The following is a 26,579-nucleotide window of genomic DNA, read 5'->3' as shown; positions in this document are numbered from 1 at the left end:
GTGCCATATAGAGGCTGGAGCAGAGTTGTTCTCTCTTGCCCCGGAGGGACGGGATGGAACCAATGGGATGAAATTAATGCAAAAGAAATTCCATCTCAACATCCGGTTTCTCAGTGGAACAGGCTTCCTCGGGAGGTGGTGGGTTCTCCATCTTTGGAAATTTTTAAGCAGAGGCTGGATAGCCATCTGACAGGCTGATTCTGTGAAGGCTCAAGGGGGTGGCAGGTGACAGTGGATGAGCGAGAGGGTTGTGAGTGTCCTGCATAGTGCAGGGGGTTGGACTAGATGACCCAGGAGGTCCCTTCCAACTCTTATGATTCTATGATTCAATCACTGTAAGTCGCTATTTGAGAGCATTGTTTGCAACTGTGTAGTAGGGGGGGAAAACCCTAGAGCCCCCTTTCTGCACATTTGGCCAACCCTGTGCCAATGAGGTGGTGCGTGTATGACGCAGAATGGGGGGATTGGCAGCTGGCTGAACAAACGGTGCCCCAAGTGCTCCTGGGTATGCTGTAAGGGTGGCAGCTTCCAGGTGGGGCTTGGGGGACCCCCCTCCCGAATTTCAGCTTTCCAAGATCGGTTCCCCTGGAGAAAGTGGATGCCTTGGAGGGGGGACTTGGTGCCTCTGTCCACACTGAGGTCCGTGTCCTGCCCAGGTGTCCTTTGTCACAGCGATGAGAGGGAAATGGGGAATTTTCATTGTGGGAAGGCAGCTCTGCCCTGAAAGAGAAGCCCTTGGCTGTAAACTGGGGGACGCCTGGACCAGGTTGACCTTTCTACCCAATCCCTCACGTCCTTCTTGCGGTCGGTGCTGTTAGAAGAGAACAGAAGATCTACGCCGGATGATCACATTGACTGAGCATGGGCCATGGGGTTGCCTGCTGTGGGTTGGGAAAGACCTGCAGACTTTGGGGGTGCAGCCTTTGGGGGCAAGGAGGACCTCAGTGGGGCGCAAGGCCATAGAGTCCACCCTCCAGAGCAGCCCTTTCCTCCAAGGGAACTGATCTCCGTAGCCTGGAGAGCTCAGGGCATCCTGCCTAGAGATTCCCAACCATGGGAGGAGGCACGATTCTCCCTCCCAAGGCCTCTCAAGACAGCCTGCGATCCTTTGGCCGCCCCTCTTTGGCTCCAAGCATCCGATGTTCGGCCGTCTGGTTCTAGAGGCACCCGTTGCCACGACAACCGCATCCCGGGTTTAAAAATAGCAGTCTATTTTTTCATTCGGCTCATCTCTTGCCCTTAGGGCCGATGCTATTTTTGTCCCGGTGGGTTTATTTCAGGTGTCTGTATGATCCCCGCAGCATCTCTGGAGCCGGGAGAGAAGAGTCACGGAAGCCCTAGAGCTGGAAGGGGCCGTGCAGGCCATCGAGTCCCAACCCCCTGCTCAAGGGCTGTTTGGTCAAGAGTCTTAAACATTGTTGTCAAATATTTTTGTACTTTCCAGTCTAGGCATTTCGTGGACGTTAACCACCCCGAGCCGACTCTAGGGAGCAGCGGCCGATAAATCTAACAAATTAAATAATTGGGTCCAGAGCAGATCGATTTGTTCCTCTTGCAGTCCGTGGTGTTTTCAGTTGCCCTCTCCAGGTCTGTAATTCAAAAGGCCTCTGTCTTGTTTCTCTCCCCCTTCCTCGGGGTCCAGATTTCACACGCCACAGGGGAAATCGCTGCTCTGACCATTCCGATCTTGGTTGGCAGTGAAATAGTTTTGTCCTTTTTGAAATCTTCCCCTAGTTTAAAAAAAGCCTTTTGCTTTCTCTTTACTTCTCCAGCGCACTGTCTGTCTTTGTCTATTCTAGATCCCCAAAATCCCAAAATATAAAATTGTCCACCCTGAATTGACACACACACACACAGAGGAGTGTCATTTGGGACTCTACACAGTGCGTCAGCATCCCGATCAGCCTTTTAATGCCATGTGCGTCTCCGAGAGCTTTTATGCGCATCATGCGAGGGCAGGTTAATCGAGCCCTGCCTCCAACGAGGATACGAGCGTGCGTAGGCTTTGTGGAGCTGCTGTGCTTTTACGCAACAGCCAAAGGCCTGTGTTTGTGGCGCAGGGAACGCCTCGAGCACGAGGAGGGGACGGAGAGGCACGCGCTGCTCTGTCAGGTCCCGTCCCCCAAGGGCCTGCCCTGGATACGTGCGGGCCGAGAGGGAGGAAGCAGATGCCAAGACTCCAGGCGGGGCCTGGAGTCTTCCCGGAAGGACAGCGGACAAGGACATTCACCCCGGAGAAAACGGGCCAAGCTCTGTGGTGACCCCCGGGGTTCCAGAGTAACAGCACACAAATATCACAGCCTGCATCTTTCCCTTGAAGGAAGGATTCTCCAGGCAGGACAAATCAGCATGTAGCCTTCCAGACAGATGTGTCCCCGCAGACTTCTTTCATCGGGCAGCCTCAACCTTCAGCTTGGCTTGGCTTGGCCATCCGCTCAACTTACCCTCTGCAAAGAATCGATCCTCCTCCTTCCTCTCGTAGCTATTAGGCTTGCCCCAAACATGGAGTTAGGAGCCTTCACATAAAATATCGAGGTTCCCCAAAGAGAGAAACCTCATCTTTTCTCTTAGCCTCTTGAACGCTCCCTGCAGCATCTCTAATCTTTGCTGCAGTTGGTGTTGAATAAAGAGCTGATAGCGTCTTTCTTTCTCTCTTTCTCTCTCTCTCTCCCTCCCTTCCTCTTTTTTCTTCTTCCTTCTTCCTTCTTCCTTCTTCCTTCTTCTTCTTCTTCTTCTTCTTCTTCTTCTTCTTCCCTTGAGTCACCATGGCAAGTAGCCACTGATAAGACCTGTCCTCCATCCATCTTTTAAAGCCACCAATGCCGGCCCCCATCCCTACGTCCTTCGACCAGGAATGCCCGTCTGAATTGGATGCTTTGCAATGTACTTTTTGAGATACAGTGACCAGAACTGCACACTGTATTCCCAATGAAGGGTATTATAACGGGATGCATGAGGCAGGTCCTCGGCTAGCAGAGATATACCGTGTCCCCCTCGAGCCCAAAGGGACCAGAGGACCGTTCCTTGTGCCGTGCCAGGTCGATAGGACGACTGCTTCACGATTTCCTAGAAGAGGGCATTGTTGCGGTGGGTGCTTGGAGTGATTTATCGCTGGCCGTGTGTGCCAGTCGCTGTTTCCTCCTGCTGCCCACATCCCTGACCGTAATCTGATCAGCTAAAGAACTGGCAGACGTCTGGCTGGCAAGCATGCCAGCTGCAGGAGGAAGCGAACATCCGGAGATATCCCTCTGCTGCCTTCGAGGAGACAAAGACTACAAAGGCTGCGGTGCAGTGTAACTGTGAGTTGGGTGCACACAATTATGTACATTTCTCTGTCTTCGAAGTGCACAGTTGAAAACCGGAGTATTTTTTTTAAAAGAGCAATAGCTTTCCTGCAGAAATCCACCGTGCCCCGAACGGGCCATATTTCGAAACGGCATTCATTTTACGAGGTTTGTGGGAGACGAGTTCGGTTCCTGATGGAGTATTTCCCAAAGGGGTTCCAACATGGCTTCATCACCCTGGGCTTTCTCTCGTTGGCATGAACCATTCGTTCAGCTGTAGACCTTTTGGTCTATTTTCTCAGGAGATCTTAGTTTGATTGTTGTCCTCTAGGGCAGGTCCATGGACTACAATTCCCATGAGCCCCTGCCAGAGTTTGCTCATGGGAATTGTAGTCAATGAACCTGTGGAGGATCACAGGTTGACTACCCCTGCTCTAGGGGGTAAGCTTAGTGAGGAACCTAAATAGAAGGGAATACATAATCCATACATTTCCCAGATATTTTTGCCCTGTTTCTGTCCCTGGGATAATAACTAGGTCAGGGAGGGGATTTTGGACCCGCCTGCACCATGAATATTAATGGTGGGCCAGGCTACAAAGGAGGGGAGAAACACCGACTGCTTAATGAATAGTTTTATTGAGAAGTGAAACAACTCTGTAAAAAAGAGAGGAGGGAGAGAGAGGGTCCTAACTGTCTAACTGATCAAACACTGTTCGCCAAGAAGCAATAAAGGAGGAAGTCTGCTCAAACAGCCCTCTCACGGCTCCCCAAGCACAAAGGACAGAGAGCTTCCCTCCCCCAGATATAAGGGAAGCCATGTTGGACCAGGTCAACAGCCTATCCAGGCCCAAAACTCTGTGCCCCCCTGCGGCCCAGAACCAGGTGCCATCAGGAGGTCCAGGACTCCAGAAGCCCTCCCATTGTGGCCCCTACCCCCAAGCACTGAGAATGCCCAAAATCCACTGGACGGCTCATCCTATTGCTTGTATTTGACTTATCCCACGTAATCCATTTTGTGAGAAGGATTGGACTATAAATAACAGCCATAAGTAAGCCAACTGGTTGAAGAACACGTTGGGACATCTGCTCTGGAATCCCAGGGAGAACAGTCTGTAGATCGGCCGTTCTCAACGGGGGGCCGTACGACTCCCTGGAGGGCCCTGAAGGGGGCCACACACTTAATAATGTGAGAAGGGGAGCCCAGTGGGTTTATGGGGGTGGTAACTGCGCCGACAAAATGCCCTTCTTGTCACACGTGGAGTCCCAATATCAGGAGACGTGCAGACAAGCTGAAGGGTGGTCTTTGGCCTGACAGAGGCTGAAACCTGAATTTCGTACAGCCTTTTAAAGAGTCTTTCCAGTACGCTGGAATGTTTGGTGTTCAATAAGATTTTCTGGCTAGCTGCACCTGTTGCTTTATATCCTTGTGTTTGACTGGGCGGGGTTGTGTGTGTGGGGGGGGGGGGGAGAGCTGAGAAATGCTCCTAAAAAGGCCGTGGCCCAAAGAAGGTTCTGATCCTAAGATTTCTGAGCGGGCAGGCTGGCAGCGCACCGTTCTGATCCTAAGCTCCCCTGGATGCAAACTTCCTTCTTCCTCTGGCAGGGGCAAAGCAGCGTTTACTCCTGAGTAACCCAGCACAAGCTTCGCCTGCACGTCTGCTCTGAAGCCAAAGGACAGGTGGGACTCCAGTGCAAAAGGGCATGGGATCGGGTCCCTTGGGAGCAAGCCCCCAGCTCTTCCGGAAGGCTGACCTCTACGCCAAAGTGCCTGGCTGCCGGGGTGGGCTCAACTCCAAAGAGAGGGGCTGTCCCCACTGGGAGGCATGGATGCCAGCCTCCAGGGGGGGCCTGGAGAGCCCCAGGAACTAGAGATCCTCTCTAGACCGCAGAGGTCGGTGCCCCTGCCAGGAAACCGTAGCTTTTGGCGCCGTGCCCCACGGACGTCCCTCCCCAGGTGGGGATGCCAGCCTCCCGGTGGGGCCTGGAGATCTCTGTGGATTACAGCTCCTCTAGGGAGATCAGTGCTTTGGACTCTACCGCATCGTGCCCCACCGAGATCCCTGCCCTCCCCACATCTCCACCGGGTCTGCCCCCCCTCCCGCCACCCCCCTGCCTGGAGGAGAGACCGAGGGAGGGGGTGACACACCTCCGTCCCCCTGTCCCTGCTCCTGCGCTGCCTTCACTCTCTTTCCCCCTTCCCACCCCCAGCTGCCACCCGATCTCCGCCGGGAGAGGCGGCTATTTATAGCGGGCGCTCTCCGGCCCGGCTGCTCGGGCGAGGGGCTCCGCTTGCCGGACCCCCAGCCCAAGCAGCCCACCGGGGCGCGGCCAGCCGGGCTGTGGCCGCCTCCTCCTTCTCCTCCCCTTCCCCGCCTCGCCCGCCGATCGCCACCCGGTGCAGCCTCGGAGAGCGGGCGCCTCGGGCGGGATGCCGGAGGCGGGGGGCGGCGGCTGGGGGTCCCGGCGGCGCCTGGAGGCTCCCGCCTCGCCAGCCCCTCGCCCGACCTGCAGCCGGTCGCGCTGAGACCCCCAGCCCAGCTGGATTCTCATGGCACTGCCGAGATGTTTGCTTCCAGGCTGCTGGATTTCCAAAAGACCAGATATGCCAGGTAAGTCACGCTTTCTCTCTCTTCTAAAAAGCCTCCCCTTCCATGAATTACAGGGACCCCCTGGTGTGGGGTCCTCCAAACGGTTCCGCTTGGGACCCCGGGCGCTGGGAAGCCGAGAGACCCTTTTCTCAGCGTGGATGTCCTTTGGGCTGCTTGCCTTCACAACCCCCCTGCAAGGCAGGCAAGTGGCGTGGGTCACAGGTGGCCCGAGGAGGCGTGGGGAGCGGCCGGTGGCGGAGGTGACGTTTGGGGTGGCTTTTGGGATGGCTGGGGAGGCAAGGCAGAGACTTGTAGGGAAACAGGAATGCTGGGGGCGGCAGAGCTGCTTATCCCCCCCTCCCCAATGCTCCCCTGAGCTGTTGGGGCCAAGCCCGTTCCCCCCACTCTGGGGTTTCTGGACCGCTCCTCAGTTCTCCATGTCACGGCCACCTGTGGGTGATGGGAGACCTGGCATCACTCGGAGGTCCTGACCTCAGTGTGGCCCCAACCAAAAAGCTGATTCTGGCTTTGAAAACCAAAGGGAGCCAGCATGGTGTAGCAGGGTTTGAGTCCCCCCTCTGGAATCTGGAGAGCCGGGTTTGATTCCCCCCTCCGCCACCACCTGCATCCAGATGTCCCAGTTCTCTCAGAGCTCTCTCGGTCCCACCTCTCTCCCAGGGGTTCTGTTGTGGGAAGAGGAGGGGAAGGCAAGCCAAAGCCACTGGGAAACACACAAAGCCTACTGGGTGGCCTTGGGCCAGTCCCAGTTCTCTCAGAGCTCTCTCAGCCCCACCTTGCTTCCAGGGTGTCTGTTGTGGGAAGAGGAGGGGAAGGCGAGCTAAAGCCGCTGGGAGACACACGAAACCTGCTGGGTGGCCTTGGGCCAGTCCCAGTTCTCTCAGAGCTCTCTTGACCCCACCTCTTTCTCAAGGTGTCTGTTGTGGGAAGGGAAAGGAAGGGGGATTGTCAGCCCCTTGAGCAAAGCGGTGTAGAAAAAGCCAACTCTTCTTCTCTCCTCCTCCCCGGCCAGCCTCTGTGAGCACCCATTGTGCCCCCGAGCTGAGCTTTGCAATGGTGACCCCATCTGCTGGAGCTGCCAGTTTTTGTGGTAAATTGGATGCAGCTCCAGCAGGCTCGGTTCCCAGAAACTCTGTGGAGTGCGGGGCTTAGGAAGGGATTAGGACGTTCCTTGTCCAGACCTGACCCTGGCTGTGAAGTGGGGGGTGGCGGGAGACAAGCCGCTTATCCCTCAGCTCCCTGGGAGCCGAGAAGCTGTGAGCTGGTTCTCCGCTGACACCTGCAGAGGCCTAAAGGTGTTAAGTACGGGTCACAGCCAGACAGGAGGGAGAAGAAGAAGGGTTGGGTTTGATTCCCTCCCCTCCTTGGGGAGTTCCCTACAGCATTCTTGCCTCCTGCGGTGGAGCGGTCAACCGGACACTGAGAACCCCGAGCCAGCAGGGGCTCATGGGAACTGTAGTCCATGGCCCTCTGGAGAGCTCCATTTGGCCTTTCTCCCACAATGTCTCTCTGGTGGAGTCTCTTAAGACGGTTTGGAAGGACAATTAGGCTCCAGGGAGCAAACTGTGTGCCGACTGTGTGCCAGGGGGCTTTTGGACCCCCGCCCTTCGAGGGGCTTCTCTTCCTTGCGCACCTGCTGAGGAATACCTGTACGGATCTCAGGGAGCCATCTCAGATGGTGGCGATTTCGGAGCTTTAGTTTAGGGCAGGGGTAGTCAACCTGTGGTCCTCCAGATGTCCATGGACTACAATTCCCATGAGCCCCTGCCAGCATATGCTGGCAGGGGCTCATGGGAATTGTAGTCCATGGACATCTGGAGGACCACAGGTTGACTACCCCTGGTTTAGGGGACACGTTCAGCCTGTGCCATTCCTGTACGGAAGCCCAGTTTGGATGACATAGGGGAACAATGACTTTGTTGGGCCAGCTATTTATTTCTTTATCGTATATACCGTGCATGGTATAGTCAGATCGTCCGGGGACTGTCTAGCAGCCAGGCAAGGGGTGTCTGGACGGGGTTTGCCATTCCCTGCCTCCGTGCCACGACCCGTAGGCCTCAGGCTCCGCCCCCAAGGTCTCCAGGTGTTTCCAGCCCAGAGCAGGCAGCCCTAGCGGTCAGTGAGAACTGTTTCAGAGGCACCCCCTGTGAGACAGATGGGCAAGGAGGGCAGCTAGCTGATGGTCAAACGTGACTTGGGTGTTCTCCTTCTTGGCTCTGGGGAGCCCAATTCTGCCCCCCACGGAGAAGCGTTTTCTGTCTTCCCCCTTTCTGTCTTTTTCCAACATGGTCCGAGAGGAGGGTGCTAACTGACCCACTCGGGAAATCCATATATACAAGAGAGGACTAGGGTGTTCCCCTGGATCTCCAGCCTCCTGGATAATTTGGAGGGTGGATTCTGACATCGTGCCCCTCTGAGGTCTTGGTCCTTCCTGGATTCCATCCCCGAATCTCCAAGGGTATCCCTGCCTAGAGCTGGCACCCAACCCCCACTGGGGGAACCTACAGAGACCGGAGTTAAAATATCCCCGCTGTGCACAGAGCCCCCACCCCAACTTCCCGAGGGTCTTGTCGGGTTTTCCGATCTCCCGTACGGCTTGCCCAAGGGGCGGCAGGCAAAATTCCCACGATCGCGGACGACGCTGCTTGTGGCCTGAGATTTCTTCCTCCTTGGGGGCGGCCAGCACGGGAAAAGGGCGTGCGAGCCTGAATGGTTTTTTGGCTAGCTCTGAAAAGGAAAACAGAGCAGACATCTTTTGTGGGGAAGGACAATGGCTGCTTGAAGGAGACCGAGCGCTTGCATGCAAAACAGCACTGGCCGTGAACCCGTCCGTGTGTGTGTGTGTGTGTGTTACCCAGGTTTTGCAGGGGGACACCCACATTCTGGAGAAACCGCAGCCCCGTGTGCAAGGCGAGCCACAGGTAGCTACGTCGGCTTGCCTAAAATCGCAGAGAACAAGCCGAAACCCTTTCTGCAGGGCGCTGCTGTTGACGGCGGGGCAACCTGGAGTTCTGATCCAAATTGTTGTCTGCTTGCCCTATTATTATTAATTCTACAATTCTAATAATATTTATTTATTGCGTTCGCATCCTGCCCTGTCCCAAGGGGCTCAGGGGGAATTCCATAGGATTAAAATAGGCAGTAGTCTAAATACACACGCAGGAGCCATGTCAAACAGTTTGCTGGCAGGGGCTTCTGGGAATTGTAGTCCACGAACATCTGGAGGACCACAGGTTGACTACCCCTGATCTAAAACATCATACATTTGAAATCCATACGTTATAGCTAGCTTGGTGTAGCCTCTGATCTGGTGAGCCGGGATTGATTCCCTGCTCCTCCCCATATGGCCAGCGGGGTGACCTTGGACCAGTCACAGTCCTGATAGAGCTGTTCTCACAGAGCAATTTTGCCAGAACTCTCTCAGCCCCGCCTACCTCACAGTGTCCTCGCGAGCGCTAGGCGTGAGTCACTTTCCTCTCCAATGGGGGATGATGGGTTACCTCCGACGCTTGTGGGCCCAAATTCGGCCCGTGACGCAAAAGGGAGAGCGGTGTCGATTACTCCCCAGGACAAAGGAGATCGAATTCCTTCGGCTTTATCTTTCCACCGGCCAGTGAGCGTTTTTTTCCCCTGCCGCTTCCTCCTCTTGGTTTTACCACCTCGGAGAGATAAGTTACATTGTCTGGCGTGACCCACGAGTGCCTTGCATAGTGTAAGTTACGCAACTTTGTTGGCCCGCGCGTCTTTTGTCACACTCTTGTGGGTGTCAAGTTGGTGGCGGAAGTCCGTAACCAATGCCACCCAAGCGGGAACACAAGCGCGTCCCTCTGTCTCTCTCCGGCATTGGAGCCTTGGAAGAACACAGGGGCTAGCAACTTGAAAAATCTCTGTGTCAGACAGCTGAACTTTAAGTTGTGTAGCTCTGACTTGAGTTTGCTAACACCTTAGAGACGAACAAGCGTTTTGTTTTGTTTTTGGGGAGGTGGGGTGTTTCCAGCTTTTGAGACTCACAAGATCCCTTTTTCTTCGGTCGGCAGGCCGAAATTTGCTCAGGATTCCTGGTCCTATCGTCGTTGTCCTCAACCTGGGGGTCGGGATCCCTTTGGGGGTCGAACGGCCCTTTCACTGGAGTCACGGCAGGGCCCTTCTCTCCAAGAGGGTCCCAAAGTGGCCGACATCGCTCCTCTTCCATTTCATCCACACAACAGCCTTGCGAGGTAGATCGAGAGAGAGCATTCGTCAGTCTGGAGCAGCGGAAAAAAGCGAGATCGGCATGGTGGGACAAGAGGCAGAACTGAACTGAGAAAATGCGGAAAAGAAACCAATTTATCTTCTATTATGAACCATGGATTTTCACACCATTGGTCAGTTTCGGTTTAATTCCTGTGAAAGAACATCTGCATAATTTTATTGCTGGTGGTCACAACACGAGGAGCTGCATTAAAGGGTCGCTTGCTTGAGATGCCCCCACACCCTCCCTACCAGCTTGGCCCCAGTTTAGGTGTTTTTCTCCCAGAGGTGGAAGGAGAGCCGAGTGGAAGACGAGGGTGGATGGGGCTCATCTTCCGCAACCTGCTGCTGCAGATGGCAGCGTAGGAAACGGGGCACAAACAACGCAAGCCGAGAACCGTTTGCTCTCTGAGGAAGCAGGGTACAGCGCGTAGATTTGCCTGCGTGTGTAGGTGTTCCTGGCACGGCCTGCCAAGGAGGCCGAGCTGGGATTAAGGCATGAGTCATTTTTGTGGTGGTTGTTGCTGTCGGAAAATCCTGAGGAACAGGTGGGCAAGAGGATCTGCTCGAGGGGCTCAGTTCGGCAGGCCCCCCACCGGCCGGAGCAGTACACAGTCTTCCAAGGCCTGCGTCTGTTGTCATCCCGGTGTTCCTTCAGTTGCCACAGGGTCCTGAAATGATGCCTGCAATTGGCCAACCGGAGAAGGGATCTGCGGTGGAAGAACTGAGACTTGGTGGAAGCACCTTTGCTGGGTTTGCGGAAGGCTCCAGGTTCAGTCCTCAGCATCTCCGCTGAATCAAGACCAAGCAGAACGTCAGAAGAGCTCTGCTGGATCGGACCAGCGGTCCAGCTTCCTGTTTCAAACGGTAGCCAACCAGTTCTTCTGGATAGCCAATAAGAAAGAAGGGCCGAGGCCTGCCCCTTAAAAAAAACCCGTTCTGCCTCAGCTGCCTAAGATTTTTGTAAAACTGGAGGTGTGGAAGATTGAGGGCAAGCAGATGTGGTGAATCCTGGAGCCCAGCCGCTGAGCTGTGGAAGTCACTGAGTCTGCAGGAGCAAACTGAGAAGGCTACTGTGGAATCCCAGTCCTATCACATTGCTTATTAGAAGTCTAATCCTGCATTGTTTTGTGCTGCGTAATCCCCTCTTGAATTTCTGAAAGAAAGGCAGACTATAAGTTTGGGTAACTAGAGGGCGTGTCTTTGCGTGCCTCTTTTCAAAATGGGCAGAGAGCCCGTCGCGAAATGCCGGGTGGCGGCGTCTAATCTGGAGAGCCCGGTTTGATTCCACCACATGGGTGACCTTGGGCCAGTCACAGTCCTGATAGAGCTGTTCTCCCAGGGAACCCAACCGACTCCTCCTCTTTTTTGTCCTCTTCTTCTTCATCCTACTTGATCCATTCAACCGAAGATGCCGGGCGTTGAACCTGGGACCTTGTACACGCCAAGCAGAGGCTCTGCCTCCGAGCCCCTGCATCTGCAGAAATTGTGCCGAAACTTTTCGGCAGCAGAGAGATCTACCGGGCAGCCAGCTGCTACCAGCCCCTCATGTTCAAGGCACCGAGGACAGTTGGATGGAGAGCTCACAGCCTCCCCGAGGCCGCATTAATATGCGCAGGTTGTGAAAGTCTGTTGAAGGGTTTCTCACACCCCCTTTCTGTGCTGGTCTTTCCCAGAGTGAGAGCGAGGTTTCTAAAATAATGGACTCAACCCCCCCTCTCCCCCCCCTTTCTGGATTTTGCAACAAAGAGAAGCTTGTCCTGCAGAATCAAAGAGAAGGCCCCGGCCAATAACCCCCCCCCCATCCTTTCCCTTTGTGTGTTTGGATGTCGCTTACTTTGCTCAGAAAGAAAGATCTTGTGTTGAATCCCCGGTTGATGGAGCGTTTTTCCGCTTTATATTTGGGGCGGCTGGGTTCGGAGAGGGGACGGGAAGGGAAGCAGAAGGAACCAAGGAAGATGGGTCATCGAAAATTTGGATCATGATTTAGCACCGGGAGAGATCTTAAGCTGCTTTGAGGCACACGAGGCCTGCTGGCGGTTGGAAGTTCTCCCAGAGCTCTCCCTCCCTCACAGGGTGTCTGTTGTGGGGAGAAGAAGGGAAAGGGGTTTGTAAGTCGCTTTGAGACACCTGAGGCCTATGGGTTACCTTGCCAGTCGAAGTTCTCCCAGAGCTCCCTCCACCTCATCCACCTCACCGGGTGTCCGTTGTGGGGAGAGGAAGGGAAGGCGATTGTAAGCTGCTTTGAGACTCCGCAGGGCACAAAATAATACAAGCCTCGAAGGCTGGGTCAGCGCTCCTGCCCGCCTCTGCCCCAGGGAGCAGCACAGAATGCAAGAAGAGTTTTAAAAACACTGTATGGTATAAATTGCTATTAGAAGCAGCCCAGGAAATCGGAAAAGGAGGGGGACCGCCAATCAAACAACACAGGCAAGCGAGCCTGGTGCTCACCACATGTCTGATGGTTCAGTGGAGAGTTCAGGCCGGCCCCCAGGAGCCAGCCAGGAAAAGAAGGCAAGGGAGATGTACTGTCATGGGGTTGTCTGTAAGGCCAAGATGGAGGGGAGCAGAGCCATGCTTATCCCTCCTCTTGAGCTCCTTGGGGGAAAAGGGGATGAAATAGAGAGGGTCCCAGAGCAATCGGAAAGCAGACAGGCCCTGCTTCCACTCCACTCCGGAGGGATTTTCGGCAGGGAACGTCCGCCGGCCATGTTCCCATGCCTTGGTTGGGGGGCTGTTGTGACGCCCGTGAGAAGTCCAGGTTTCCACAGAGACACAGGGGGACGTTTTAAAAACACGCACGAGCACACACAAACCAAAAACCACAGGCGGTGTGCGCGCACGCGCGTGTTTTAAAAATGTCCCCCGTGTGTTTCTGTGGAAACCTTGACATCATCGTGGCGCTTGGGATGCGCAAAAGGAGCTCTGGTGATTTACTTTTTTTAAAAAGGCAACAGATGAAAATGGGGTGGTGGATGAGGCCTTGGGCCGTTGCCAAGCAACCACTGTGGGGAGGATAATGTGCCGCTGTTTGCCGGATTCGGGGGCTCTATTTTGAGAGGGAATGTGCAAATCCAGGAGGAGGGAGAGGGTGTGTGGAGGTGGAGAGGCATATGCTTCTTTCTTAGCCAGAACCTGGATCCTGGGAGGGAAGGAGAAGTCGGCGAGATTATTAAGACGGGCTCAAAGGTTTGTCAGAATCACAAGAAGGAGGGTTGGTTTTCACTCCCCGAAGGCGTCTCAAAGTGGCTGGCGGTCGCCTTCCCTTCCTCTCCCCACAGCAGACACCTTGGGAGGCAGGTGGGGCTGAAAGAGAGAGAACCGTCCTGTGAGAACAGCTCTATCAGGACTGGGACTAGTCCAACGTCACCCGGCTGGCTGCATGTGGAGGAGGAGCAGGGAATCAAACCCAGCTGTTCAGATTTGAGGCTGCCGCTCTTAACCACAATTAGGGACGCCAGACTCTGGCATTAGGGCTCATCTCCAGACTAGAGAGATCAGCTCCCCTGGAGCAAATGGATGCTCGATCGCGCTATAACATTGTGCCCCCCTGAGGTCCCTTTCCTCCCCAGGCTCTGCTCCCAAATCTCCTGTCCTGGAGCTGGCAGCCCTATCCCCCAGTCCCTGCCAGTGGAGTACGCAAGTGAATACACTTTCACACTTCATGCGCAAGATTTCCTGGCTGTCTTCCGTTTTAGAAATGCTTCTGCAGCCCAGGCTGACCTGCCAAAGGGGTCTCATCTCTGTGTGCTGACTCTCTCTCTCTCTCTCTCTGTGCTCTTGATTTCAGGTTCATGAATCACAGGGTCCCGTCCAACTGCAGGTACCAGCCGACCGAATACGAGCACGCTGCCAACTGCGCCACGCACGCTGTGAGTTGGACGCGCATTTCTCCCCCTGCGCGAGACGAACTAGGCCGGGGGTGGCCAAGCTGTAGTCCACATGTCCATGGACTACAATTCCCAGGAGCCCCTGCCAGCAGAATGCTTAGCCTGGATGCTTTAAGCCCCATCCCACATGGAGCCGGGTTTGGACCAGATGGCTTGTATGGCCCCTTCCAACTCCATGGTTTTATGAGCAACTCTATGGTTTTATTATTCCAACTCTATGGTTTTATGATTCTGTGACTGGCAGGGTCTTTTAAAAGTACCGTAGCAATGACCCTAAGAGAGTAAACTGAGACTGACCCAATCATTTCTACCTTGTGCTTATTCTGGAAGAGTCGTTTTTTCAACACACTAACCTAGAATTAGCCTTCTGGTACTGATGTTCCCTCCAGGAGATGGGCATGGCTCTGTGGTAGAACATCGGCTTCAGGGGTAGATCTCAGGTTCAGTTCCTGGCATCTCTAGATGAAAGGATCCAGTGGCTTGTCCTAGAGAGCTGCTGCCAGTTGACCATTTGACTTGATAGATCAATGCTCTGACTCTGTATCAGGCATCTTCAATGTTAGATTTTGCTCTGCTGTGGGGCTATGGTCAGCCGTTACCTTGCATGCAGGAGAGAAGAAGAAGAACTGGGGGATTTATACCCCGCTTTTCACTCCCTGAAGGAGTCCCAAAGTGGCAGACAAAACACCTGTCCCTTCCTCTCCCCACAACAGACACCCTTTGAAGTAGGTGGGGCCGAGAGAGCTCTGAGAGAACTGAGACTGGCCCGGGGTCACCCAGCTGGCTTCCCGTGGAGGAGGTGGAGCAAGGAGTCAAAGGTGGTCCTGCAGAACCCGCCACTCATAACTGCTGCACCAAAATAACTCTGAACCACCACACCAAGCTGGAAAGGCCCAAAACAGGTAGAAATCTGCCCGTAACAGGTCTTTTCTTCCTTCTAGTTCTGGATTATCCCCAGCATCCTAGGCAGTTCCATACTCCACGTGCTCTCCGACAACCAGTGGGAGACCATATCCGCGTGGATCTACGGCTTCGGGCTGACAGGACTGTTCCTCGTTTCCACCCTCTTTCATACCATCTCGTGGAAGAAGAGGCACTTAAGGTAACCTTGCTCCAGACGTTCTGCATCCCTCCGGTGTGGGCCACGGCAAGTTCCACGTTTGCCACAAGCCTCTCGCACCCCTTGGTAGGTAGGGGAGCACGCCCGTGAAGTCCTATGCGCAAGGCAAGTGGCTCAGATAATCCACTGGGCACGAAGAAAGGGGAAGCGACTGGCCACGGGTTGGTGTGGCTGGAGCCCCTGAATCTTGTCCAAGAAGGAAATCCTTGAGTGTATTCAGTGGGACTCTGTCGTATGAACTTACAGAATCCCTTCTTGACAAGATAAATGGTGCTGGCCACTGGCAGAGATGGCTTTTTAATAATATTTTTTTATATTTAAAGTTTATAAACTTTAAGATAAAAGTTCGGAAGAAAAGAGGATAAAAGAGAAAGGAAAGACAATGAGCGACAGAATAAATGGGCATCCGTTAGGTTTTCCAAGCTCTCCGGGACGGAAACTGATACAGTTAACAATTCGTTCAATATAACATTTTATAGGAAAATTACTTGTAATGATCATAACTTTATTTTTATAGCCTGCCCTTCCCGGTTGGCGCAGGGTGGGTAAAATGATTACAAATCCATCTGGGGAAAATTCCTTTCTTTAAAAATTTCTCATGACCCTATTAACGTCAACTTCACTCTCAGAAGAAAAGTTTCTTTTCCTTTAATCTGCAAAATCACAAAGGATTCATTTGTCGTCGTCCCCCACCCGCTTTCATGCAAAAAGATAAGGGGTTTCCAATGAGCAATGAATGAGGCTATTGTCTTTTCTCTAATCAGACAAGTAATTTCTAAAAATCCCAACGTTTTCAACAGGCAGTCCGTTGCTGGAGGTGTTCTCGAAATCTTCCTGTTTTGAGCGTATAATAATCTCGCTGTTATCGTAGATAAGAATAACATTCCATGATGATTTTGACAAAGATGGCTTTCAGGATTCATAGTCGTGGGTAGGGCCATTTGGCAGCTATTAGCGACGGGAGGAAAGGCGAGGCTAAAAACGCACTAACACTAAATTAGATGGAGCCTCCAAATTCAGGAGCAACGTACCTGTGACTATCAGAAAATGGAAGCACAGAACAGGGGAAGGATCCTTCAAACTTTCCTAGTGAGCTCCCCCAAATCACCTGTCTAGAAACAGAACGTGAATCTAAAGGGATGCTGCCAGGAGCCGATCAAGGGAGTTTTGAACTCTTGTGGCCTCGTCTCTTGATGGCTGGGGGGACATCAAGGGATGATGTTCCACGCGCAAATGAGCCGCCACAGTCTAAGCATCAACTGAAACTTTCACGCCTTTGGCGGCTGGCCATTGAGCAATGAGTTGGACCTTGCACGAGTGAATCAACGCTTTCTCTCTCTTTCTCTCTCTCTGGCAGGACTGTGGAACATTGCCTGCACATGTTTGATAGAATGGTAATCTACTTTTTTATAGCCGCCTCCTATGCCCCTTGGTGAGTTCGCCCAGGCTCGTGCGCAGGCCGTACTGTTCGAGAGACGCAGAGGCGGGGTGCTGAACTGCCACTGTGATGTGTAACCTTGTTCCTTTGTGTTTGCCCGCCCGCCTCTCTTGCTGTGATCCCTGGGCCAACCTGTTGAAGCCACACTGGGAATTTGGGAACAAGCCACCCTACAGCTCTTGTGGGACAATAGACGAGTCTTACGGTGTAGCGTCCATGATAAATAATATTTATTCCCTTGCCACCTTGGCTATGCTTAAAGTATTTCGGTAACGCTTGCTTTAAAATAGGCATGTTAGAATACTGCTCCTTCTTTAAAAAAATGCATTTTCCCTTTGGTATATAATTGACTAGAGTCCAGGGGTAGTCAAACTGCGGCCCTCCAGATGTCCATGGACCACAATTCCCAGAAGCCCCTGCCAGCGAATGCTGGCAGGGGCTCGTGGGAATTGTAGTCCATGGACATCTGGAGGGCCGCAGTTTGACTACCCCTGGACTAGACCATAGATGGCCTGGCATCCGGTGGTTAATTTAACATCTCCTTGGAAGCCAGCCTGGTGTAGCGGTTAAAAGTGTCAGCTTGTTATCTGGAGAGCCGGATCTCTACATTTATTTCTTTATTATTACATTTGTATCTCACCGCTCCTGACGAAGCTGGCTCGGGGCGGCTTACAGAAGAAATACATGCAGCAGGTGGTGACCTTGGGCCGGTCACAGTTCTCTTAGAGCTGTTCCCATGGCACAGTTCTGGCAGGGCTCCCTCAGCCCCGCCTATCTCCCAGGTTATCTGTTGTGGGGAAAGGAAGGGAAGGCGATTGTAAGCCACTTTGAAGGGTAGTGAAAAGTGGGGTATAAAACGAGGCATAAAAAGCAAACATTGCCACCCCCAATCCTCCAGCTTTTCTGGGGCTAGGCTCTGGCGGGCCATCGGCTGCCCGATCACATCCATAGCTTATCCAAGCGGTCACCACTGTACACCAGCGGCTCAAGAGGAAGCCAGGAGCGCAAACGTCTTGGGGAAGAGAAGCCGATGAGACGGTGGGTGGGAGGGAGACAAGCCCCACCCTCTACACAACCTGCTTCGACTGCACATCATTTTTGTGACGAGTTGATTAGTGCAGCATGGAGATGTCCTGCTCCTGGCGACCCGTGAAGGATGGCGCCACACCCCGAGGAGCTTGCCCACACACAGAGACCTCCCTCAGCGTCCCGTGTCCTAGCATGGACCTGGGGGAAGTCTTGAGTTCAGAGCCTCAGCCTGCTGCAAAGCATTCTGGGTATTCTTAGGCCAAGAACTCTCTCTCTCTCTCTCAGCCCTACAGGGTTGTTGGGAGGATCAAAGCGGGAAGGGAAAGTCACTGTTTAGGATAAAAGTACCCACAAACAGATAGGACGTAAGGCCTGTTTGGAACAGGGGTGACAGGACTGGAGTCGCCCCCTCCTCCCCCTCCTGGAGGTTCATAAGGTACTCTGGCCCTTTAATTTATTGGGGACATTCCCAATGGGTCAGAGTCCAAGAATAAGCCCCTTCCTTCCAGTTTGGGAATGTGTTTGATTTCCAGGGCTCCCCCTACCCCTCACCCCCCGCCAGCTGCTATTATTCTGAAGGACTCAATGGCCTCTGTCGTTCTCCCAGGTTGAACCTGCGGGAATTGGGCCCCTGGGCTTCCCATATGCGCTGGCTGATTTGGATCATGGCTTCCGTTGGGACTGTCTATGTTTTCTTTTTCCATGAGCGGTGAGTACCGGGCTGGAGGGATGACTGTCTGGAAATGTTGAGATTTGGGGTTGTTTGTTAAGCGACTTACACCCCACTTTTGCCCATCTTCGGCTGGTGCGGCAGAAGCATCCGCTCTTGGTTCAGTCAGATCAATCCATGCCTGAGTTACATCTAGACTAGACTACGCCAATGCGCTCTACTTCGGGCTGCCCTAGAAGACTGTTCGTCGGCTGCAGTTAGTACAGAATGCTGAGTCTAGGCTGGTGTCAGGGCCAGCTACTAGGAGCATGTAACGGCAATATCACAACAATTACACTAGCCCCCAAACCCAATTCAGAGTACTGTTTTTGAACTTTAAAGTCCTTCATAGCTGGGGTCAGTGCTATCTGAAAGGGAGCAGAGACTCACCAAAGTTCTGGCCGGTCACCAATTTTGTTAGTCTTTGAGGTGCTCCTGGACTCATTTGAAGAAGTGAGCAGCCAGGACTCATGAAAGCTTTTCCCCTGCCAACCAATTTTCTTAGTCTTTAAGGTCCTCTGGTTCTCTTGCTCTTTTCTACCGTTTGTAAAGTGTGAGAGAGGGATTTGTAACGAGAATGAAGATTCTGACGAAGAGTGTAGGGCAACAAAATTTGAGTCCAATGGCACCGTTATGACCAACAAGGATTTTTTCAAGGCGTGAGCTTTCATACGCAGGCCCCCTTCCTCGGACAATGGAACAGGGATCCTAAGCGTACAGCTATACGGAAAAAGCAAATTAGTAGCAAATTAATAGACAGAATCAGGAGTCCAAATACGCAGTACGATAATTCCTTGCTAGAAGTTAATTTGCTACTTAAAGCTGCCAATGGACTCAAATTTTGTTGTGCTACTTCCAACCGACAGGGCTATTCACGGGAATGTCCCCTTCCAGCAGCTTGCCGGCCAATATATTTTTGGGTATATAGCACCCCCTCGTGGCAAGAAGCATTGAACAGATGTGGATTTTCTGAGTCTTTCGTTTCCGGCGGCGGCAGAAGGCAGAGTGAAAAATGTGACTTCCAAGCCGTGGCCAACGACAATGAATTGGGAGGACGCACACCCAGCTGTTCTTGCACCAGATCCTAAGCAGAATTGCAGACTCCTAAATCCACGTGGGTTCAGAGCGGTGTGATAGCACAGGAAGTGAATTCTGCGGGCGATGAGAAGTTTCCTGGGTGCCCCGTGTCTTTTCATCGGGCAGGACTCTCCATGGTTCCGTCGCTTGAGTTGGCATCAGCAGGCAGAACTAGGACTGCTAGGCCGCTGCCCTAGAATCCCTTGGGAGCCTTAGGATTTAGGCAAAAGGGGGGAAGGACATTGCTCAATCCGTGATGCCACATCTAGTTTACTGTGATGGAAGTGCGCTGGCCACAGTACTTATTGCGGCGTTTTGGGGGGCCGCCAGAGGGTCGCCTGACGTCACATCTGGATGTCTGCCCAGATGTGTCGTCATCGCTGGAGATCGGATCGGCAGGGCAGATTAAAATAATGGTATGTAATTGGAAATTGCCACCACAGCGTGGGTTCTGTTATATCTCACACATCTTTTTCGCTGGGTATTTTTAAAAAAATTATCCCTCTTTTTCCTTGGGCTCTGCCTACAACGGCAGCCATTTTGTGTCAGAATTCCCCAAGGGCCCACCAGGTCAAAAAGGCTGGGAACCCCCATACGTGACTCTTTGTGAGCCTAAAGGTGTTTTTGTATCTTCAAATTTCTGAGTGGGATTCCGCAGAGAGGCTGTGGTTTTCCTTGAGCCACGGCCAAGCTGAATGTTGAGCCTTGGTTCTCGGGTCTGACTCCAGCGGGCCAACTACGATGCTGTGCTATTTCTCAAAGCAGATTCTCTTTCTTGCTCCCAGGTACAAGCTGGTGGAACTGCTGTGCTACATAATCATGGGCTTCTTCCCAGCGGTGGTCGTTCTTTCCATGGTAAGTGATCAAGACCCAGTGCTTAAGGGGCGTAAAACACGGAGCTGATTTGGAGATGCTCTCTCTACGGGGAAGGCAACACAGATTTGGGCGTTCTAGGAGGATGGTTTAGAAAAGTCCCTGTTGAGGGAAGGTTCTGCCCTTGTGGATCTGGGGAGGTTGACGGTATGGATCATGCCTCCCTTTGCTGCCCATTTGAGGTTCGAACTGGAGAACTGGGTTTGACCCCCCACTCCTCATCCACATGCAGCCAGCTGGGTGACCTTGGGTTCGTCCCGGTTCCCTGAGAGCTCTCTCAGCCTCACCTACCTCACAGGGCGCCTGTTGTGAGGAGAGGGAGGGGAAAGGATTTGTAAACCGCTTTGGAGTAAAGATTTGTAAACCGCTTTTACTCGGGGACTAAAAGCAGGGTATAAAAAATTAAACGGCGCTCCTCTTTGATTCGACCTGTCTATCCTGCTGTATTCCCCGGGGGGGTGGAAATCCCGGCTCCTTCCGCTTCACCTTTCTCATCGGCTCCCTTCCGTTTCTGTTTCCGGACCTCAGCCCAACACCGACGGACTCCCGGAGCTGATGGCCGGCGGGGTTTTCTACTGCCTGGGCACAGTCTTCTTCAAGAGCGACGGACGCATCCCCTTTGCTCACGCCATCTGGCACCTGTTTGTGGCGATTGGAGCTGGTATCCATTATTATGCCATTTGGAGGTACCTCTATCGGCCCGATGCTCTCGAGGGTAGAGCCTCCCGGTAGACACATGCCTTAAGGATTCAAAAATACGGACGGACGACAGAGTCTCGCCTCTTGGCTCACGCTAGAAGGCCGTTCCTTCCCCGCGCAGACCTCTAGGGGAGAGACGTTGGTCAGAGGCGACTGATTCCGCACAGGCGTGCAAGCCCGTGAAGGTTTGGTTAGGGGATTTTTTTTTATACACTAAAGAGCCATAGTGGTGTTTATTTTTAGGCAAGGGTTTTGCGATGGACAACGGATGGGTGTTCACAGTGGAAGGGGATTAGCAGAGAACCTGATTTTGTTCATGGGGTCCGACGGATTCATTGGTGCAGACACGGTAAGCCATCTTTGCTCTGGTGGCGAATCCTGCGGGGCTGGACAGCTGGACGACGACTTTGCTAGTGGTGGAAAGAGTGCCGTTTCGTGCTTGGCCATTGGTACAACCATGGGTCAGCCATCCTGTCCTTCCCTTCTAAGTCGCTCCCACCTCTCTCGTGCTCCCATTGGCTGAAATTGCTCTGAGGTCACAGAGGTGCTTTGTAGGCCGAGGAGTTGCCTGCTGTCGGTTGAGTTCCAAATCCGGAGGTTCTGAGTTAGCCTTCTCTCTAACATTACATACCCCCCCTCCGGGCACGTGCTCCGGAACGGTTTATCCCAGACCCAGGTTGGCTGACTGCGTGTGAATATTATGCTTTAATTCCCCCCGAAAAATCCAGTTCTAGACCACAGGGTTGCAATGCAACATCCGAAATGCCAGGAGATTTTCCTATAAAACAGGGTCGATCTTTACCTTTCAAGATTCATATGGAGAGACAGAGTTTAGAATAGTAGCTACCCAGTAGCGTGTCATTCATTTCTACCAGCCAATCTTAAGGGCCTGGTTAAATCAGAGAACATCTCAGAGCGACTGCCTGGTGCCCCCTGGTTTTATAATTTTATGTATCGCTACTGTTCTGTTCACGAGACCATTCCGTTTAGATGTGGTACACAAAACGTTGGCTGAGCGAAACGGGGAGGGGACCCGACACAATGCACTTCAATGCACTTTAGTGCTGTTCACAGAACTGTAACGCACTTTGAACCAAGCCATGAACACTTCAGGGTGACATGCGAACCGCTATGGAATCTGGAAGGGTCCTGTGCCCCACTCTCCCAATGACGAAGAACGGAGAGTGTTCTAGGGTGTGAAATGGAATAAAATGGCAGACTTTCTTTAAAAAAAAAAGAAGAAATCCAAACAAACCTCGGTTAGCTACGTGCGGATGAGAGAAAACCCCGAGTTGGTTTTGTGAGAAAACGAATCTGGTTATTAATCGTCCTCTCTTGAGATTCCAACCAAGCCTTACGTGTTACAGAAACTTGAATACATTCCATGTAGACAGATGCTCGGGAAGCCATAATGGCACACTTCAAGCAGGTTTTGATGCTCCCTCCCAGATGAAATCCCCCCTTCCTCCTCTCAAAAAACACCAAAGTGCCATCTTGTGGTGGCACCAAGAAGAGGGAATCTCGATTCTACTAGGGATTAACCCCCTCTGCAGCAGAATAGGCGAAAACCTCTGCAGTTTCTCTTGAAGTACCATCTCTCCTGGCTGGGACCTGTACTGGTACGTCCCTGGTATGCAGCCCTGTGGAACAAAGGAATCCAACCTTTGAATATTTGTGGCAGGGCAGGGTTCCCCATTGTCATGTCCGTAGGAATTCTTCCTGATGGCCACCAAAGTCAGGAGGGTCAGGTGAACCTTTGTCCAGCAAGGCTGCTTGAGCGATAGGGTTGCGAGTGTCCTGCATAGTGCAGAGGGTTGGACTAGATGACCCACGAGGTCCCTTCCAACTCTATGATTCTACGATTTTGACTGGTCCCTGGTGATTTGATTGGCTGTCCAGATTTGTTGCATGGGCTGCAGCTACCACGACAACATAGGGACCATTCGCTGTATGGCTGAATGTATGCTGTGGCAGGCTCCGCCCCCTGCGGCAGCCATTTTGAGGTTGCGCCCATGACACTGTCAGAATTCCAAAGGCATCTATAAGCTCCCAAATACCCCATTGTAGGGTATTTCCTTTGCCGTCCAAATCGGAGTCGCGCCCTTCTAATACTCTACAACTTCAGTGAAACTCAGCAGAGGAGTGCACCACGACTTTTCCTGCTTACGGTCTTAAAACACCACTTCACCTGTTCTTCAGGTGATCGGAAATCCAGGGATCCTCGGTGCTGATCTTCACCTAACTCCCTGCGGTCTCCCAAAGCTCAGCTGTCGGCAGCAGGCCCCTCCCCACCAAGTCTATGATGCTGTTTGGGATGTCCCGGACACCGTGGTTAAAAGAACGGATCAAAACGATGGCGGCCTTTTTGAAATCTGTGACAAATAAACCAGAGCCCGCGCCTTCAGCATTCCAGGGCAGCTGTACTGAAGGCATGGGACGAAAAGAAAGAGGGGGAATTTCTGGGGTCAAGGAGGTATTCAACCATCCGTTCAGGCCGGCCTTCTCTCCACTGTGCGTTTAATACATCTGGCTTGCAGTATAGTGGGTTGCCCTGGGCTTCTAAATAAATAAGTTCTCTTATGTAAGAACTAACATTGCAAACCTCTAAAACGAATAGTATTTCAAATGTAGGCAATTAACAGATAACATAGGAACATCTGACACGTGATTCATGTTGGAAGAAGAAAAGTAGTTGGTTTTTATACCCAGCTTTTCGCCACCAGAAGGAGTTTCAAAGAAGCTTACAATCGCCTTCTCTTCCTCTCCCAACAACAGACATCCTGGGAGGTAGGTGGGGCTGAGAGAGCTCTGATGGAACTGCTTTGTGAGAACAGCTCTTACAGGACTGGGACTAGCCCACGGTCGTGCAGCTGGATGCATGTGGAGGAGCGGGGAATCAAACCTAGCTCTTAGGGATGCAGTCTTTCAGAGAAGGGGAAGGGAAAAATAGCTTTTTTCTACAGTATTTTGACAATTGTGCACACTTCTGTGTGCTTTGCTTCTCGTGGAAAGGCAAGGGAGGGGAATGAGGATGGAGAAGGAACCGCCATCGGAAACCCCCCCCCCCACCTGAGGATGCTTTCAGTTTCCAGTGATGACTGGCTTTCGACAAGACTGGTTTTATATGTGGGGCTGTATGAGGTGCTAGAATTCTGAGGTAACAGCTTGATGACTGTACCACTTCAGATTGCCAGTATGGGAATCACTTCTCAGAATGCATAAAACAACACATCACAAAATCCCTGCAAGAAGAAAGCTAGCACCACAAAACTCTGCCACTGAGGTGCTAGCTTTCCACTTGCAAATAGTGGTTTCATTCGGTGGAATCTTTCTTAAAAAGGTCTCTTCAAGCTACGATCCAAAGTGGTACAGTCCATTCTGTCGCCTCCTGCCTCTATATATAGACCATGTCTTAAGGTGACGTTATTTCTAACCGTGGAATCAACAAATCATGAAAGCAGACAAATGGAATTTCAGCGGTTTCAATATATTGATACAGATTAGTTCAGAGGTGTGTGGCCTATGGAGTTCCGCGGGGGTTTAATCCCCCATAAATATTCTTAGAATTACTGTTGCCTTTATTGCCTCCAATATTGCTATTAACAATAAATAAAAGACAGAAAGGAAGAAGCATTATTTTCCACCTCTTCAAAGTTTCCCCTCACGTTATACTGCAATCACACCACTGTGGATTTTGAAACAAATCGGGCTATATCCAGATATTTTTATGCTTTGTAACATCTTTGTAACTAGATAACCAGAGGGGGTTAAGGACGGATCGTTCCGACTGTGCTAATGTTTTCTACTAAACTTTTCATGAAAATTTGTACCTTCCGAAGAATGTCTGCAAACAATTCTCTCTTCCGAGCGATTTCAAGCGAGGGAACGTCCTGTATTTTGCACCGTCGGGCTGTTGTTAAAAATAAGTATTTTATAATTAACACAGCGTTATTTAATACAAAACTGTAATAAAAAAACAGAATTGTGTTAGCGAACATTTCTTTCTTGTGGAATGAGGTTTAAATTAAAAAGAAATGCCTTTCTTGAAGTTTGTGTTTTTGCCGTGGAGAAACCAGATTTACCCAGGACGGCTGAAGCCTAGAACTTTGGACTGATCTTTCTACAAACCTCCAAAACACCACCACCGTGAGTCTCTGGGAGAAATCAAGGGGAAAAAAAAACAGTGAGGGCTTAATCCACCCCAAAATAATAGAAGGCATCCCTATTTCCTAGGAAGAGGCAATCAGGGGGAGGAAAGGAAGGGGAGCTGAAGACAGAGAAGATAAAGGGAAGTTGAGAGAAGGGGAAAGAGGAAATAATGGGAAAGGAGAAAAGGACGCCCCCCGCCCCACAAGTCCTTGTAGGTCCTTGGCTGGTATTATACTCTTTCGAAATTGCGTCTTCTGTCTGCAGTGGGAAATTTGCCTCAGAAGAAAGTAAGGAAAATTAGGGTGTTTGTAGAAATGAAGGCTCTGCTTTACTCAGCAGGGCCCTGGATTCGAATCTTCCGCTGCCAAGACAGCTTGGCACAAGTTCGGTCTCTAAAAAGAAGGTGTTCTGAGCATGTGCAGAATGCATTTTACTCACCGGGGAATAATCACGGCCAAAGCTACGGGCCTCGTCCTTCTCAACATTTGGGATTGCAGCTGAAGGACCAAAGAGGCATGACACTCAGGTAGGTGTTAACTCCCAATGTCACCTGGAAACAAACAAAAAAGGAGGGGTCTTTCAATGCCGAAAAGCACTGAGATGACAAACTGAGCAATGCCAACCTTAACTTTCAAGGGACTCTTCACCACAAAGCGGGCTCCCCCGTTGTACCAAATCTTAGACAACTACAGCAATTTAGAGAAGGCAGTGTCACAAAATGGCCGCCGGGGTGGCGGATGACAAAATGGCTGCACATGAGGCCCAGAGGCAAACACATAATGGCTTCAATGCGTCTGAAGAAGTATGCGCGCTCATGGAAGCTTACACCCAGAATTAAATTTTGGTGATCCGACCCTGGACTCAAACTTTGTTCAGTTGCTTCAGAGCAACAAGGCGACCCACCTAAAGATCTTGCTTTGAGCCCTTTGTAGTTCACCTTCCTGCCCAACTCAATGAGCAGACAAGAGGTTTTACAAAACCTCCACCCAAACCCAAACTCCAGATCAACATGGCGACCCACCTGACAAAGTGTGCGCATACCTGAAAGCTCGCCCCTTGAATCAAACCTTCAAGGTGACCCTGGACTCAAACTTTATTCAGCTGCTTTGGACCAACCTGGTGTCCCACCCAAATCTATTCCTAAAAAAAAAGAAAAAAGAAAAAAAAAGGAAGTTTAGTATGGTTGCCAACCTCCAGAGGATGCCTGGAGATCCTCCGGGATTACAAACTGATTTCCAGGAGCGAGAAAAACATTTATTTGGAGCACATAACACTCTGCCCTAAACCCCGCTCTCCTCAGCTCCACCCCCAAATCTCCAGGTATTTCTCAACCTGGAGCCAGCAATCCTATAATTTAGGCCTTTAACCTATTTATAGGCCTCTTTCAACAAGGCCTTAAGCCAGGGTTTCATGAAGCCATAGGGTTTCTTTACAGCCTAGGAAGGGTTCCCTGAACAGGTGGGAATTAATTCCTT

General features: G+C 51.9%; 1 protein-coding gene across 2 annotated transcripts; it reads left to right on the top strand.

The window, feature by feature from the left end:
* The first annotated feature begins 5,478 nt into the window (after positions 1–5,478).
* MMD2 (monocyte to macrophage differentiation associated 2) lies at positions 5,479–25,003 on the top strand. Of its 2 annotated transcripts, none has more exons than XM_077316528.1 (7): positions 5,479–5,893; positions 13,911–13,992; positions 14,952–15,112; positions 16,488–16,562; positions 18,205–18,306; positions 20,169–20,238; positions 20,785–25,003. In XM_077316528.1, exons 1-7 carry the CDS (start codon positions 5,847–5,849, stop codon positions 20,986–20,988), a joined length of 741 nt encoding a protein of 246 aa, XP_077172643.1. In that variant the 5' UTR covers positions 5,479–5,846; the 3' UTR covers positions 20,989–25,003. The 2 variants fall into 2 exon arrangements, with proteins under 2 accessions (XP_077172643.1, XP_077172644.1); XM_077316529.1 differs by lacking the exon at positions 5,479–5,893 and adding an exon at positions 10,857–10,987.
* Positions 25,004–26,579: the final 1,576 nt, after the last annotated feature.

This window comes from Paroedura picta, chromosome 17 (assembly GCF_049243985.1).
Source record: "Paroedura picta isolate Pp20150507F chromosome 17, Ppicta_v3.0, whole genome shotgun sequence".
NCBI classification, from domain to species: domain Eukaryota; kingdom Metazoa; phylum Chordata; class Lepidosauria; order Squamata; family Gekkonidae; genus Paroedura; species Paroedura picta.
This window is presented reverse-complemented; position numbering and strand designations above follow the sequence as displayed.

Coding starts and splice junctions, on each gene's coding strand:
- MMD2 (XM_077316528.1), top strand. CDS start 5,847: ATGTTTGCTTCCAGGCTGCTGGATTTCCAAAAGACCAGATATGCCAG. Junction 16,563..18,204: donor GCCGCCTCCTATGCCCCTTG/GTGAGTTCGCCC, acceptor TCGTTCTCCCAG/GTTGAACCTGCGGGAATTGG. Junction 20,239..20,784: donor CGGTGGTCGTTCTTTCCATG/GTAAGTGATCAA, acceptor TCCGGACCTCAG/CCCAACACCGACGGACTCCC.